Source organism: Schistocerca piceifrons, chromosome 11 (assembly GCF_021461385.2).
Source record: "Schistocerca piceifrons isolate TAMUIC-IGC-003096 chromosome 11, iqSchPice1.1, whole genome shotgun sequence".
Taxonomy (NCBI): domain Eukaryota; kingdom Metazoa; phylum Arthropoda; class Insecta; order Orthoptera; family Acrididae; genus Schistocerca; species Schistocerca piceifrons.
The window spans coordinates 51,129,255-51,147,203 of NC_060148.1; the positions used below are offsets into that span (position 1 = coordinate 51,129,255).

The 17,949-nt window shown below is 41.4% G+C and overlaps 1 protein-coding gene across 4 annotated transcripts in view; it reads left to right on the top strand.

Annotated features, from left to right (window-relative positions):
- The window catches only part of LOC124720476 (speckle-type POZ protein-like), a 100,297-nt gene that overhangs the window by 16,247 nt on the left and 66,101 nt on the right, over positions 1-17,949 (top strand). For all 4 annotated transcript variants that reach the window (XM_047245833.1, XM_047245835.1, XM_047245834.1 and 1 more), the window contains exon 2: positions 17,716-17,885. In XM_047245833.1, the coding sequence (XP_047101789.1) occupies positions 17,798-17,885 (88 nt within the window). In that variant the 5' untranslated portion in view covers positions 17,716-17,797. The remainder of the gene's footprint in view (positions 1-17,715; positions 17,886-17,949) is intronic.

Sequence of the window (17,949 nt, forward strand, 5' to 3'; positions counted from 1 at the left end):
GATGCGTAAAACTGAATAAGCAAATACCATATTAGCTATGGCTCCAAACGCTTGCCACACGCTTAATACAGAAAGTAAACGTGTATCCCCTGAGGGTTAGTGTAATTATAACCTCAGGTGTTACAGATTACAGCAATGGAGTGAAATGTATCACCAAAAACCTTCTTTGTATCTTCGTAATTCGAGAATCTTTGAAAAAAATAATTTAAGTACAAAAATTAATCACTTAAATGCGTGTGCTATAGCTGTGCGTCTTGCTGTAAGATACTTTCGGTCATTACTTAACGGTAAAAAATGTCCCAAGTATCTTAGTTATCGTCGTCCATAAAAAAAAGAGATCTGCAAAAGTCAATGTACTTACCTCGTTATAAACAAAAGTGTAATGCTATGCGTATAATGTCGTAGTTATTTCGTACATTACCATGACCAAGAAAGTATTGTATTGTAACGTATTTTTGTGTGAAAAGGCTGTCTCGTTGTAGCTATACCACAAAAGTTACTACTAAAACATATTTTACTTTCCAGAAGAATGTAGAAAAACTGCGCTGATATCAAACAGATATGGCGCAGAAGCAATAATGTAAATTGTATTACTCATTAATAGCGACATCATATAATCGTGTAGCTGTCAAATAAACTAACAATTGTGTCATCTGTTATCTCTCAGAAAGTACTTTAAATCCCGAATGCCTTTTCTAGTAAACTAAAATGTTGCATTAAATTCTCATTAGCAGTATATGTTCTAATTATTTAAGCCTTATAGTCGTTACATAATCGTTCAATTAACAACCAAGAATGTAGACACAATAGCACTGTGTCGTCTGTTCACTACAAAAATGCATTTGTAATTACTGTCTAAATATGTTCCCTGGTTTCTTGACTGGATAACTGACTTCAAAACATTGTTACATGTTAAGACTTTCTAAGTGTGACAAAGCGTACGCGTAACATGAAGTAGAAATCTTATAGCAGTGACTAATTCATAAAGCACATTATCTCTCAATAAACGGTTTTACTTGTGAAATGTAATGTAGTCCTTTATCTTTCCTAGTACGCAGAGTTTCAACTTCAATGCAATTATCATGTGGTATATGTCGGATCCTGTAAGGTCCATTGTAAATCAGAAAGAATTTTGGCTCAAGTGTTTCTTCTTATGTAACAATGAATGAGCTTCAACGAGAACTTTCTGACCAATATAGAGTTTCTTTGCATTTGCTTTACCGTGTAGTTTTCTCTCTTTGTCTGCAGCAGAATTTATATTTTTAGCAGCCAAATCAGTTATGTCTTTGTGTCGAAGTTTACGTGTATTCGGAAAAGGTACAAGCTCTCTGATTCTGTTCGGTGGTTCTTCATTCTTCAGTACAAGAGTAGGTGGTAAAGCAGTGGAGTCATGAGGCATTTCATTCAGCACGTTTAGAAATAAGTGTAAATGTCTGTCCCAATGCTGATGCTTTCTGTGACAATAAAGTCTGCAAGGCTTATTGATATCTTTCATGATCCGTTAAGAAGGGTTACAATGTGGTGAGTATAATGAAATAAAAATGGGTTTGATTTTATGATTCCGAAGCATGCGTGACCAAACAGCAGATCTGAATTGTGGTCCGTTATCTGTAATGACTTTAGCAACGTGTCCAACTTCGCGTAAGAAATTTTTATCAAAGGAATTGGATACAGACCGTCCAGTGGCTTTACGTAACGGTGTGAAAGAAATAAATTTAGAATTTCAACAGCGACTAAACGTACGTAAATCCATTCGATGTTCTGACAAGGGGTTCCAAGAGATCAACAGCAGCAAATTCTTTTAATTTAGAAGGAATGATAGGAAACAACGGAGCACGATGTAAGCTGGTAGATGGTTAACTTTTTGACGAAGTTTACAAATAGACAAGATTCTTCGAATTCTCTTTTCCATATTGTTAAAATAACAAATCGTCCGAAGAATATGATAACATTATCGTGGACCAAAATGTGCATACCTGAAACGAATGTAGCAAATGACCTTATTGACAAAATCGTCAGGAATGCAAAGTACGCATATCTAGTCATCAACAGTGCTACGTTTGAAGAGTATGTTGTTTCTAACCAGATAATAATACCGAATCTCTGTGTGTGTCTTTTCGTGTCATTTACTTCTGATGCCTTTCCAAATCGTATCATTATCTTGTTAATGAGCAATGTCCTTTAAGGATGTGATGATTAACTTCTCAAAGGCGACTTTTTGAATGTAAAGAATACTGAAATTTTTCTCCAGGTTGGCTTCTGTGATCATTTTCTCAAGCCCAGTCGGTGCACGTGATAGTGCGTCCGCAACAATGTTCTCCTTGACGGGACTGTAGACTATTGTCAAGTACAAGTCTTGAAGAAATAATGCCCAACGTTTTAACCTGTCAAGATTTAATTTTGAAGACATAAGAAATTGTAATGCACGATGATCACTGTATACTTTTACGTGTTTACCAGAAGATAGAAACGTAATTTGTTGAATGCCCAAACGATAGATAAAGCTTCTAATTCAGTAACGCAATAATTATTTTCCTATTTTGTTAGCACGTGGCTAGCAAAAGCAATGGTTTTCTGAACAGTAGCGTAATCTTCTATGGCTTCTTGAAATAAATGGGCACCAAGACTGACTTTAGAAGAATCTGTGCTGAGGCAGAAACCTTGTGACAGATCTGGGTGAGCCAATATTGGGTTGTTAAGTAGCGCTTCTTTCAAAGAATTGAATTCCAACTGTGCCTGTTCGTCCCAGTTCCAAATAGTAGTTTTTCCAGTGAGAGAGAACAAAGTTTTGGTGTTACTAGAATTTGCATATTCAGAAAACGACGGTAAAACTTCACGAGACCTAGAATACTATGGACATGTTTTTTTGTGGATAGAACTGGAATGGCTCTGATTGCTTCTAACCCTTCAGGATCCGGCTGAATGCCTTCAGAAAAATAACGCGTCCCAAAAACTACGCCTTTGTGATACCGAATTCAGACTTTTCCAAGTAAACTGTAATTCCAGATTCTACAAAAATACGTAAAACACTGTTGAGGATGAGATTGTGTTGTTCCCATGAAGCTTCTGCTATCAGAATATCGTCCACATATAAGGTGATGTGACGTTTTAAGAACTCAGATAATATGGAATTTAGCCCACGAATAAATGCTGCCGAAGCAATGTTCAAACCAAAAGGAAGTTTCCGAAATTGATAACAAACGCCGAAACAAAGATAATATGTGTATTTTCTACTTTCTGGATGAAGTTCGATCTGATAAAAGCTGGATCTGAGATCAATAGAAGACAACGCTTTTACACCATTAAAATTTTGAAGAAGTTCTTCCAACGTTTGCGGCCTGTCTGTTTCAGGAATGATGATAGTATTGATTTGTCTCAAAACTAAGACAAGCCCGATAGATCCATTTTTCTTCTCAACAACAAGTAATGGATTGTTGTATGAGCTTACTGGAGGCTCAATAATGCCCTCATTAAGCATAGATTGTATTTCTGTTCTAACACGGTCCCTATAATGTGCTGGAATTACGTATGGTCTAACGCAAAATTTAGTATGTTCACGAACACGAAACTGTTGTTGAAATCCTTTGATGGTTCCTGTTTTGTGAGTAAAAACTGTGGAATGTGCTTGTAAAATGTGAAGAAGGTCCTGCCTATCAGTGTCACTACATTTCTCAATTGTTTGAATTTTGTTCTGAATTAAGTCATTAGTCTCGAATACGTCGTCGATATCGTCCCTGTCAATACTTGCACAGTGATTGTTAGAGTCAAGTTCCGTCGAAATTTCCGAACTGTTGTCTATCAAGAGGTAATGCCGCTTAATTTCCTTGTCATGGTTTGAGAGCCAATCTTCAAATTTCAATGCTATTGACTTACCTTCTTTCTCTAAACGTATTTCAGCATCGTGAAAGTTTAAGATTGCTTCGTATTCATTCAAAAAGTCTACTCCCAATGTAATTTCTGTCGACAATAATGGAACGATAAGAAAGTTCATAGTGAATCTGTGGCTTTGACAAAAGTATTCTAAATTGTTTTTTTTGCATTCATCTACGCCTTTTCCAAAAATTGCACCTTGTAATTTAATCTTACGTAAAGGAAGTGTGGGGCAATCGTTCGATTTGTTGCATTTGCTAAAATCTGTTTCACTAATTACTGAACTGGGACTGCCAGAGACTAGCACTGCTATAAATTTTACATCATTTACTATAATGTGAATTATGGGATATGCAATGTTGTTCTGTTTTACGTCGTGTTCCTCGAGTAATTAATAGCCACGGCAGCTACGTCGTCAGCTTCATAACTACGTTTTGTGGCTGTCAACGGTGTCAGTCATTGTCTACTATCTCTTTATTCAATCTACCCATCTAATCTTCAGCGTCCTCTTGTTGCACCACATCTCAAAATGTACCATTATCTCCTTGTCTGAGCTATTCATCCTCCACGTCTCACTTCCAGTCACAGCTGGACTCGTAACAAATACCACTAAATAGCACTTAAATTGATACCGGATCTTAATAGATTCCTTCTTTCCAGCAATTTAGTTCGTGATGTTCCAGTCTGCATTTTATATCCCATGTACATTGGGAGTCAACATTTATTTTTCTGTCCATATAACAAACTTTAGTAACTGCTTTTAGTGACCCATTTCCTAACCTAACTCTCTAGTCATCATTTCATCTAATTGGACTACATTTCAGAACTATAGACACACTTTTATGGATGCTCATTTTGCAACCTCTTTTTCAAGACTGTATCCATTATGTTCAACTGATCTTTCAAATCATTTGCTGTCTGTGATATAATCACAGTTTGATCAGATAACATTACTTCTCCCTTAGTTTTTTATTTCCTTTCTCAATTTGTCCTTGGTTTCTTCACAAGACGCTCAATTTGTACATTCAATTACGTACGCTATAGACTTCAAAGCTACCGTCTCATGTCCTTATAATTGCAGTCCAATATCTGTACAAGTTGTAGATAATGTTTCATTACCTTTTTTATTTCTAATACAATATGAAACTGTAAAGAGAGAATTCAAAATCTATGAACGCTTCGCTCCTCAAATAACGTACTGCATATTGCTGCTGGAAGAGGAGAAAATTCTTTCTCATACTGCAAATAGATTGATATTCTGTCAGATCCAGTGCCTATTCCTCTGAAGAGTAATTTCAGTTGCTTTTCTGTCCAATGGACATTTATTTCGATGTCTGTTATTCACACGTACGCTTGACGAATTAAATAAGGCACCATAGTAAGATCTTCCTCATTGAAACAATTTTGGAAACAAAGTTTATTATGTCCGCTGTGTCTGACAACCCTCATTTCGATACCATTGCGGTCACATAATGTCGGAACATGTGGCTTCATTAGTTTCACTGAATTAACTTTCAGATTCGTTGAATCATACAGCTTATTGTCTTTTGTCCACAGGACTAGGAAAGAAGTAGAATAGAACAATTTATTTTTCCAATTATTAAGCTCTGTACTAAGAGTAGAAAACTTCGTACTTCCTTACTTCCAAAAGAAATCGCGGTTCGATGTTTAAAAGACATAAATACTAAACTGTACATTTTATTTGCACGTGAGTTTCGTCCGTATCTTCTGGCAGCGGTGTCTGGACGTCGCAAGGCCGGAATATCAGACCTGCACTACGGGCTGGCTCGTCTTTACGTGTCACAGAGGTTGGTCGCACACCAGCGTTTTAATGCGGCGGTACGCAGATAAGAAATGATCCATTTGTCTAACAAATTATAGGCAGATTAGCGGAGTATTGAGAAATGGACTGAACAAACAATACCGTAGGGCTAATAAAGTTGGCTAACACAATCGGATTATAGTTCAACATTCATAAATATTAATTGATATTACTGATATATCTGTGAATACTAACTTCATTGTGGATTCAAAGCAAAGTCATTAACAAACAATCAAAAATAAAGTGCAGAAGTACAGCGTAAACACAGAACATTTGCTTGCAGATTTCTTTTTTCTCAACGCAGTAATTGTCAAAACTATGTGCAAACATTTGAAGAAATTTTGATTCTTTACTAAACACGATTCAAAACATCGTTCACTGCTTACATGCCACCAATAACATCAGCTATATAGCAAAGTAATCTACACTGTGACAATTATTCAACTGTATGGGGTAAATCGCAAATTAGTCACAAACTGTCGGGCGTGCACGCCCTTTACTGAACTCGTAAATGTCACTACCGATATTCGACTTTAGGTTATGAGACGTTCGTTACGTCTGCCATCATTGGCGATGATGTGGCGCACACGAATAGCGAAATTCTGCATCGCGCGCTGAAGTGTCGGAACGTCGATACTGTCGATGACCTCCTGAATCGTTGTTTTCAGTTGAGCAGTGGTCTTGGAGTTACTGCTGCACACCCTGTCTTTAATACAGCCGCACAATGAGGAGTCACTGTCTTCAGATCCGGAGAATATGACGGCCAATCAAGGCTTCTTCAGGACGTCAGACTCTCTCCAGCTTCGATAGTGCTTAACTCCGTCTTGCATGAACCCTATCTTATCGAAATCACGGGCACTTTGGATAATGGGGATGAAACCATTTTCCAAACCCTTCACGTACCGTTCGGCAGTCACCATGCCGTCGAGGAGTATCGCACCGATTATTATGCGACCCGTTGAGGGTGGAGAGATTTCTCGATCGCGGAGTGCGGATTCTCAGTCCCCCAAATGCGCTTGTTTTGCTTATCGACGAACCCACGCAAATTAAAGTGGGCTTCGTCGCTAAAGCAAACCAAACGCATGCACATATTAATTCCCATCATGCCCCGTGGCTAACCGTGCAGTTTTAATGTCCTAAGCCAAACCGTTGAGAAGTTATGGCGATTTTATTTCCTTCACTTCAATAATATTCACCCTGCAAGTTCATTTCTGCCTTGTTCCTCACTAGTACTAAGCTAAAGTCCCAACAAGTTTTTCAAAATAAATCACCGCAACTGTATTTAGAGTATTCCAAATCCTGCATGAAGTAAGACTGTAGGGCAGAGCTCAGTGAAATAAGGGAAGTCCAGCGCTCTGCACCCAGAAACAGTTTGCCTCAACTCGTCGACCAGATCACTGTTCAGATTTACCTCTGGTGAGATCACCGGAACGACCGTCCAAGACAGAAAGCTGCCTAAACTCGAACGACGGAACAACGAAGACCGAAAGAACTGAAAGACGCAAAGAGAACACGCGCAGTGATCCACGCCCTTCCATATTCTCTGCGGCGTCGCGTAACACTGACTCGGCATTTAACATTGATAAATATTCATAGGTCAGGCTATCCCACATACATACTTTACATTAAATTCAAAATACGAAACTTCCTGGCAGATTAAAACTCTGTGCCGGATCGAGACTCGAACTCATGACCTTTGCCTTTCGCAGGCAAGTGCTCCACCAACTGAGCTACCCAACCAGATTAGCGCCCCCTCCTCGCAGCTCTACTTCTGCCAGTTTTACTTTACAGAAGCTCTCCTGCGAACCTTGTAGAACTAGCAGGAGAGCTTCTGTAAAGTTTGGAAGGTAGGAGACGAGGTTCTCGCAGAAGTAAAGCTGTGAGGAGGGTAGCTCAGTTGGTAGAGCACTTGGCCGCGAAAGGCAAAGGTCCCGAGTTCGTGTCTCGGTCCGGCACACAGTTTTAATCTGCCAGGAAGTTTCATATCAGCGCACACTCCGCTGCAGAGTGAAAATCTCATTCTGAAAAATCAAAATATTGAAATTGAAAATAATCTTAGTCGACACGGACATTTTATGGCCACTCGAAACATGAGCAATGAGATCTTACATAAGACATTAACAAAAATGTATATCATATTCAAACAAGTTGTTCTGTACACACACGAAATATGCTACTTAGAGATATACGTTTAATGTGTCGCTAATGTAAGGGGAGTGTTCATCCACAATCTCTTCGTTTGTTCTCTAAGACGTTACACAAAGTGCACCTTTTACTTTTTTATTTAGAATTTTCACTAATGCCCAATTCCATTAATCAGTAAACCTTGGATGAGATAGCATTCAACATCAGCTACGGTAATCATTATCGATTATGATTACGTATGAAACTAAATAACTCAACCTTCCCCTTATTACGTGCAACTGTGGCAAGTAGAGTATTGGCACATTTAAAAATGCGTACTGTTACAAAACAGAGCAAGTTACACAAATGAAATCTGGCTTTTGTAGTCTTTAGCTTTGATGTGACACCTCATATGCTGCTACAGCTCGAAGAGCGTGTTAGTTGTTAATTGTCAGTGGCCTCTGAAAATATTCGTAATCAAAAGCACTCGTAAATGTTGTAATAATTGTCACAAAATTTTAATCGATGTTGTGGTGAGCTCATTTCTTCACCATATCTGTGATATCTTTAGTTTCATGATATTGTGTTTAGGAGATTGCCCCCGTTCTAGTCAGCATACAGTTGCCACGTTATACAGGGTATATAAAAAGATTTATCCTATCTGACACGTCTATATTTCTGTAAATAATAAACAAACACAATGAATTTGGCTTTTTGATGAACGGGAAACTCAAAAAGTTTTTTCCATACCTTCTGATAGGTGTTCAGTATGCACGCCATGAGATGTGCTGCAAATGCCAATGCGGTATTTAGATTGTTCCCACACTGCAGCGGGCATGTCTTGAGTTACAGCTTCCACACCTGATGTTGCGCAGCGTCCCAGTTCCTTCACTGTTGTTGGTAATGGAGGCACATAAGCAGTCTTTTATAGATCTCCACAAGAATAATCACATACGGTCCGGTCCAGTAATATTGGAGGACAGTAATGTAAGGGTGAATGATTTGGTCCAGTGCGACCGATCCATCGTTCGGTAATCCTTTGATTTAAAAATTCACGCATTTCCAGATGCCAGTGTGGCAGTGCCACAGCCTGTTGGTAAATGAAGTCGTTTGAATCCAAACTGTGGGATAGGAACGTTCACAAGCATATCGAGGCATGTGCTTCCTGTAACAGTGTTCTCGGCAAAGCAAAATGGACCGTACATCTTTTACGGTGTAACTGCACAAAACACATTCAATTTTGGAGAATCCCTCTCATGTTGTACAACTTCATGTGGTTGTTCGGTACCCCATACTCTCACATAATGACGGATCACTTCTCCATTTAAATGGAACTTTGCCTCGTCACAAAACACTAAGCGTGGAAGAAAACTGCCATACTCCATCTTGCCAGGAACGAAATTACAGAACTCCACACGTTGTTGTTTGTCACCTCCACGAAGAGCTTGCAGTGGCTGAATTTGTACGGATTCGTGTGTAAACGCCTACGCAACACACACCAGGCGGACATCAGGGGCATTAAGAATGGTTCAAATGGCTCTCAGCACTATCGGACAACTGCTAAGGTCATCAGTCCCCTAGAACTGAGAACTACTTAAACCTAACTAACCTAAGGACATCACACACATCCATGCCCGTGGCAGGATTAGGACCTGCGACCGTAGCGGTCGTGCGGTTCCAGACTGTAGCGCCTAGAACCACTCGGCCGTCCGGCCAGCTGGGGATTTTGAGCTGTCGAGCTGCACGACGAACGTATATCTGCGGACTGCTTGTGAAATCATGGCGGGTGCGTTCGACGTTTGTGTCAGACACTCGGAGATAGCCTGGCGATTTGCCTTTACACAAACAACCTGTTTCTTCGAATTGTCCTTGCCAACGACTAGTGCTGTGTGCTGTAGGAGGAGTACGAAAGGCAAGCTGAATGGCTAATACTGCCAAGCAGTTCGCAAAACGTAGAACACAAAACGCTTTCCGTTGTCCCGACACCTTTTGTACTATTATCAGAACTACAGGTGACGTACACTTCTGCTACCTAGCCGGAATTCAGGAGCCATTGCTATAACAGTTGTAAATTGTCGTAGCTGTGTTGGGAAAGTACCAGAGCTCAAAGCGCTAATAGAAAGCACTGATGCTCATATCGTTATAGGCACTGAAAGCTGGCTAAAGCTGGATATAAGCTCAGCCGAAATTTTTGCGAAGAACCTAACGGTGTTCCGAAAAGATAGGCTGAACACGGTTGGGGATGACTTGCTTGTTGCTGTTAGAAGCAGTTTAACTTCTTGCGAAATTGAAGTAGATACTTCCTGTGAGTTAGTATGGGCAGAGGTAATTGTTGGCAACCGGAATAAAATAATAATTAGATTCTTTTACCGACCTCCCAATTCAGATGATACAGTTGCTAAAAGATTCAACGAAAACATGAGTTCGATTTCAAACACGTACCCGACTCATACAATAATAGTTTGTGGTGACTTTAATTTACCCTCGATATGTTGGCGATAATACACTCCTGGAAATGGAAAAAAGAACACATTGACACCGGTGTGTCAGACCCACCATACTTGCTCCGGACACTGCGAGAAGGCTGTACAAGCAATGATCACACGCACGGCACAGCGGACACACCAGGAACCGCGGTGTTGGCCGTCGAATGGCGCTAGCTGCGCAGCATTTGTGCACCGCCGCCGTCAGTGTCAGCCAGTTTGCCGTGGCATACGGAGCTCCATCGCAGTCTTTAACACTGGTAGCATGCCGCGACAGCGTGGACGTGAACCGTATGTGCAGTTGACGGACTTTGAGCGAGGGCGTATACTGGGCATACGGGAGGCCGGGTGGACGTACCGCCGAATTGCTCAACACGTGGGGCGTGAGGTCTCCACAGTACATCGATCTTGTCGCCAGTGGTTGGCGGAAGGTGCACGTGCCCGTCGACCTGGGACCGGACCGCAGCGACGCACGGATACACGCCAAGACCGTAGGATCCTACGCAGTGCCGTAGGGGACCGCAACGCCACTTCCCAGCAAATTAGGGACACTGTTGCTCCTGGGGTATCGGCGAGGACCATTCGCAACCGTCTCCATGAAGCTGGGCTACGGTCCCGCACACCGTTAGGCCGTCTTCCGCTCACGCCCCAACATCGTGCAGCCCGCCTCCAGTGGTGTCGCGACAGGCGTGAATGGAGGGACGAAGTGTCGTCTTCAGCGATGAGAGTCGCTTCTGCCTTGGTGCCAATGATGGTCGTATGCGTGTTTGGCGCCGTGCAGGTGAGCGCCACAATCAGGACTGCATACGACCGAGGCACACAGGGCCAACACCCGGCATCATGGTGTGGGGGGCGATCTCCTACACTGGCCGTACACGACTGGTGATCGTCGAGGGGACACTGAATAGTGCACGGTACATCCAAACCGTCATCGAACCCATCGTTCTACCATTCCTAGACCGGCAAGGGAACTTGCTGTTCCAACAGGACAATGCACGTCCGCATGTATCCCGTGCCACCCAACGTGCTCTAGAAGGTGTAAGTCAACTACCCTGGCCAGCAAGATCTCCGGATCTGTCCCCCATTGAGCATGTTTGGGACTGGACTGGACTGGACTGCACGTCCAGCACGAACGCTGGTCCAACTAAGGCGCCAGGTGGAAATGGCATGGCAAGCCGTTCCACAGGACTACATCCAGCATCTCTACGATCGTCTCCATGGGAGAATAGCAGCCTGCATTGCTGCGAAAAGTGGATATACACTGTACTTGTGCCGACATTGTGCATGCTCTGTTGCCTGTGTCTATGTGCCTGTGGTTCTGTCAGTGTGATCATGTGATGTATGTGACCCCAGGAATGTGTCAATAAAGTTTCCCCTTCCTGGGACAATGAATTCACGGTGTTCTTATTTCAATTTCCAGGAGTGTACATGTTTAATTCCGAAGGTACGCATAAAATACAAACCGAAATTGTGTTAAACGCATTCTGTGAAAATTATTTCGAGCAGTTAGTTCATGAGCCCACGCGAATAGTAAATGGTTGTAAAAAGACACTTGACCTCTTAGCAACAAATAATCCTGAGTTAATAACCTGCATCAAAACCGATAGAGGCATAGTGAACACAGGGTTGTCGTAGCGAGATTGAATATTGTAATCCCCAAATCCTCAAAATATAAGCGACAAATATACCTATTCAAAAAAATGAGATAAAAATTCACTTGACATCTTCCTGAGTGACAATCTTCACTCATTCCAAATTATCAATACAAGTGTAGACCAGATGTGGCTTAATTTTAAACAAATAGTATCGGCAGAAATTCAGACGTTTATACCAAATAAACTAAGAAACGACGGAACTGATCCTCCTTGGCACACAAAACGGGTTAGAAAACTGTTGTAGAAACAACGAAACAAACATGCCAAATTTAAACGGACGCAAAATCCCCAAGATTGGCGATCCTTTACAGAAGCTCGAAACTTAGCGCTGGGTTCAATGCGAGACACATATAACAGTTTCTACAACGACACTTTGTCTCGAAACCTGGCAGAAAATCCAAAGAAATTTTGGTCGTATGTGAAGTATGTTGATTGACTGATTTGAACAGGAGAGCTAAAACAGCTTAGGTCTCACACGCCACTGCTTGCACCGAAACTGGGTTTATTGTGCGGTATCGCTCTCTGTATATCTAGTAAAGCCAACCAGTGCCCTTAAATAGTGCAAGGAGTCCATCAACCAGTTTTTATTAGTCACAATTTCTTCAGGTCTAGTTGTCCCAAAGATTCTGTATCTTTTACTGTCGAATGCCGTGCATTCACAGATTAGCTGTGATGCAATTTCTTCACCCTCATCACAGATCGTACATTTAGGGTCCTCTTCCATTGTACACATTGCGTGCAGTGTTTTTGAAGTTTCCATGGCCGGTCATCAGTCTAGTCATGGGTTTGAATACTTTCCTGTTCAATCCCAGGATTACAGAGCTTCTTTTGAAACATGGATTGGTCATCATTACCTTACCATGTTTTTGTTTATTGACCTTGGTCCAATATCCTACGTGCTGTTTCCTAAGCCAGTTCCATAGTTCTAATTTGATCATAGCCTTGGTGATTGTCAAGGCAGGTTCCGGTCCAATAAATGGAGTTGTTGCCCCCATCCTAGGTTGTTCATTGCCACAGATCCTTGAGTGGCCAGGGACCCACACTAGGTACACCCTATTGCTTCCCCTTAGCTCCACCAGAGTCCTGTGGCAATCTGCAACAATCTTAGATCTTGTTGCAGGAGCTGCCAATGATTTCAGGGCTGCCAGGCTGTATGAATAGATGTAGATGCCATGGTCATTGTAGCGCCTACTCATATTCTCCTCCACACATGGCCTGATTGCAGTAATTTCGGCTTGGAATACAGAGACCAGTTTCCCTAGAGAGATGCTGCTCTCCAGTCTTGGCTGAACCCCGTAAAACCCTGCCACAACGCCTTGATCTGTTTTCGACCCATCGGTTAACCAAACGATGTCCCCCGTTTTCTCCCACTGCTCTCTACTTACAATTATTGTGTTGTAAGGCTTGTCGAAGCAGTTGGGAGTTATTATTTAGTTGGCGGGCATTTCCCCTGCCATACCTATATTTACCTCACTCGCTACGTTAGTGTGTGATTCTGGATATCCGAATGAGACCCAGTTTAGGCCAGTTATAAGTCTGTGTGCCCCAGCTGCTGCCTCCATCTTAACCCAAAGGTGAAGTGGAGGCATATCCAGCGATGGTGTCTTGCGCATTCGCTCGGTTTGAGTGAATAGCCACTGAGGCACTGCTTCTTACAATGATGCGTAAACGTTGTTTTCGTCGTCGCCGGCGAATGCTTATTTAAAAATCACTTGTCAATGTGGACGGCACTTCTGCGAAGGGTAAAAAGAATGAACCTAGAGGAGTTGGTAAAACTACTCAGTCTGTTCTTCTAAATGGACCTACTTTATTTTGTGGTGCGAGGTTAAATTTTTCTTTAATGAAAACTTCGTCTTCCTCTAGTTTGGGTAACGGATGGCTTACTGTAGCTTTCGTTGCCTGTAACAATGCAGGTAGAGCAGGTTTGGAATCCTTTGAAACTAGGGAAATCTTAGCTTACCGTACTATACCTGTTTCTGGGATAATTATTGCTAGTGAGGGTTCCTACCTTCTTCCGCACGGGAGTTTGTCTTTGTCTTGTCGTAGACGTTGTAAGATAAATTCTGATTGCAGTGTTCACTTGTGGGTGAAGGGTAGTGGTGTGCTGCAAATTCCGCCCGTTATGGCTAAGGAGGCCAATCTCTGCACCATAGCAAGCTCTTTAGTTCTACCTTCTTCCACCACACTACGGCCCCATAGGAGATCCTAGATCTAACCACTGTGGTGTATATCCAGTGCATACCACATGGGCTTTGGCCCCAATTTTTTCCACAAGTCCTCCTAGTACTCACTAAAGTGCTTTTTGCCTTGGAGCACATACTCTTAATATGAGGGGTCCAAGTTAGCTTTGAAGTATGTTAGCGGCAAGAAACTATCAATGTCCTCTCTACACGATAACAATGGAGTTACTATCGAAGACAGTGCTGCCAAAGCAGATTTCCTAAACACAACCTTCCTAAACGCCTTCACAAAAGAAGACGAAGTAAATACTCCAGAATTCGAATCGAGAACAGCTGCCAACATGATTAACGTAGAAGTAAATATCTTCGGAGTTGTGAAGCAACTGAAATCACTTAATAAAAGCAAGTCTTCTGGTCCAGACTGCATACCAATTAGGTTCCTTTCGGAGTATGCCGATGCATTAGCTCCATACTTAACAATCATATACAATCGTTCGCTCGACGAAAGATTCGTACCGAAAGACTGGAAAGTTACACAGGTCACACCAATATTCAAGAAAAGTAGTAGGAGTAATCCACTACATTACAGGTCCCGTTAACGTCGATATGCAGCAGAATTTTAAAACATATATTGTGTTCGAACATTATGAATTACCTCCAAGGAAACGGTCTATTGACACACATTCAACATGATTTAGGAAACATCATTCGTGTCAAAGACAACTAGCTCTTTATTCACATGAACTGTTGACTGCTATTGATAAGGGATTTCATATCGATTCCGTATTCCTGGATTTTCGGAGGGCTTTTGACACTCTACCACAGAAGCGGCTCATAGTAAAATTGCGTGCTTATGGAATATCGTCTCAGTTACGTAAGTGGATTAGGGATTTCCTGTCAGAGGGCTCACAGTTCGTAGTAATTGACGGAATGTCATCGAGTTTAACAGAAGTGATTTCAGGCGTTCCCCAAGGTAGTGTTATAGGCCCTTTGCTGTTCCTTATCTGTATAAACGATATAGGAGGCAATGTAAGTAGCCGTCTTCGGTTGTTTGCAGATGACGCTGTCGTTTGTCGACTAATAAAGTCATCAGAAGATAAAAAAAAACTGCAAATCGATTTAGAAAAAATATCTGAATGGTGGGAAAATGGTAGTTGACCCTAAATAACGAAAAGTGTGAGGTCATCCACATGAGTGCTAAAAGGAACTCGTTAAACTTCGATTACACGATAAATCAGTCTAATCTAAGAGCCGTAACTTCGACTAAGTACCTAGGTATTACAATTACTAACAACTTAAATTGGAAGGAACACACAGAAAATGTTGTGGGGAAGGCTAACCAAAGGCTGCGTTTTATTGGCTGGACACTTAGAAAAAGTAACAGACCTACTAAGGAGACTGCCTACACTACCTTTGTCCGTCCTCTTTTAGAATACTTCTGCGAGGTGTGGTATCCTTACCAGGTAGGACTGACGGAGTAAATAGAAAAAGTTCAAAGAAGGGCAGCACCTTTTGTATTATCTCGAAAATTGGGAGAGAGTGTCATAGAACTGATACAGGATGTGGGCTGCAAATCATTAAAAGAAAGGCGTTTATTATTGCGACGGAATCTTCTCACGAAATTCCAATCACCAACTTTCTCCTCCGAAGGCGAAAATATTCTGTTGACACCACCTACATAGAGCGGAACGATCACCACGATAAAAATCAGAGCTCGTACGGAAAGATATAAGTGTTCATTCTTTCTTCGCGCTATACGAGATTCGAATAATAGAGAATTGTGAAGGTGGTTCGATGAACCCACTGCCAGGCACTTAAATGTGATTTGCAGAGTATCCATGTAGATGTAGATGTAGATGAACCATATAAAACTCGAGAGTTCGCTCTTTCCAGGAGTGTATTGTTGACCCACGTATCTTACCGCACTCGGAAGTACCTGCTGGCGCGACCTTGCCGCCTAAGGCTCGTCTAACCGGCTAACGCAACTGCTATAGGCGAGAGACACCCCCGCCTCCCCCAGATTTGCATGATAGATTATCACGTATTGGCATATAAGGTAGTTCCATTTGAAAAAGCGAAGTTGTTCCCCGTCTCCTGCAGTTTATATGAGTACGACGTCGCTCATACAGCAGTTTCTCGCAATTAAGCAGGTGATCTCTTAAATGGTTTCGAAATTGTTTGACGTAAACTGTTCAGCTGATCGCCCAGGGTGATTCACGAAGATATGCAAACACTTTAATATGGTATTCTACAATAAAACTAAAGAGAAAAGTTCATATAAACGTAGTTCCGCAATTATTTAGTTACGGAGTTGCGGCTAATAAGAGATTTTGCCAGAAATTTAGCAACTGCGGTAATATGAAGCCATCGCAAAACTGTACGAGGTTAAAGTAAAGCATGATTTCCATTTACTTTGTTGTTATTAATCTGGTGAATCTAATAAAACATTTATCCCAGGATGTCTAACAGGCGAGACATACTTGGGATTCCTTCAAGAAGTAACGACCCGCTTGCACGAAGCTGATCCACTAGCAACCCGATTGCAAATGTATTTTCAACATGATGGCGCGCCTCCACATTTCACCAACGCCGTTACTACACGTTTAAATGTTTATTTTCCCCAGAAATGGGTTGTTCATGGTGCTACACGTCTGTGGCCACCCAGCTCGCCCGACTTAACACCAACGGATTTTTGTATGGCGATGGGTGAAAGACATAGCTTATGAGGACAAAGTCAATACACGTGAAGCATTACTTGCTCACATTGTGAATGCAATAGGCGAAATTAAGGACAACCCTGTGAAACTGAAGCGAGCAAGAAAATCTGTTCCTACACGTGCAGCTAAAAGCACTGCACTCGGTGGAGACATTTTTGAACATTTATTTTGAATGTATTGCGAAATTGTGTGTACACTGTACAACTTCCTTAATAGTGAGCTTTGTTTCTTCTGGTTTATCACGAATTCATGTGTGATTTGGTATTAATTAAAACAGATTACCTGACATACTTATGCAGTTTCAGTTAAAGTTATTACCACCATTTTTCCAAGATTAAATTCTCTACAACTGTTGAAAACTTCGTGGAATTGCCTGGAATTTGAAAAACGAATTGCGCCAAGTACTTAATAAACAGACAATATTATGAAAGTTCCTCTTTTCTTCTCAGAATGTTCTGGAAAATTACTGTAGATGCACGTCTGGGACATGTTTTATTAGATTCACCAGACCAATAACAAGAAAATAAACGGAAATTGTGCTTTACTTTAACCTCGTACAGTTTTGCGATGGCCTCATATTAGCGAAATTGCTAAATTGCAGGCAAAATCTCATATAAGCCGTAACTTGGTAACAAAGCATTTGCGGACCTATGTCGATATGAACTTTTTTCTTTAGTTTTACTTGTAGAATAACATATTAAAATGTTAGCATACCTTCGTGAATCACCCTGTATATTCGGAACAACGGAGTGGCATCCACCTTGTAAAATGGTGTCATCCACATTAATTGACGATACTTTATTTATTGTGAAGCTAGCTGCAAGGAAATGTCTTTTTTGGTTACACTTATTTCGTAAATTTCAGGTTGTTCACCAGACTGCCAGTTTGGTGAGGTTATTTCGACAGAAAAGTTCCTTACTTGGCCCGACACCTTAGACCTTCCGCCATGTTCTGCAGAGGCTTTAGTTGGTTCGTCCGCATTTTTGTGGCAGTAGTCATATCTACTGGCTGCAGCCACCCAGTTTCTGTTACAGGTAAAAATTTTACTTTGTTCGATTCATATGAGTCTGGGTATGATAGTAGATAACCATAAGAAAT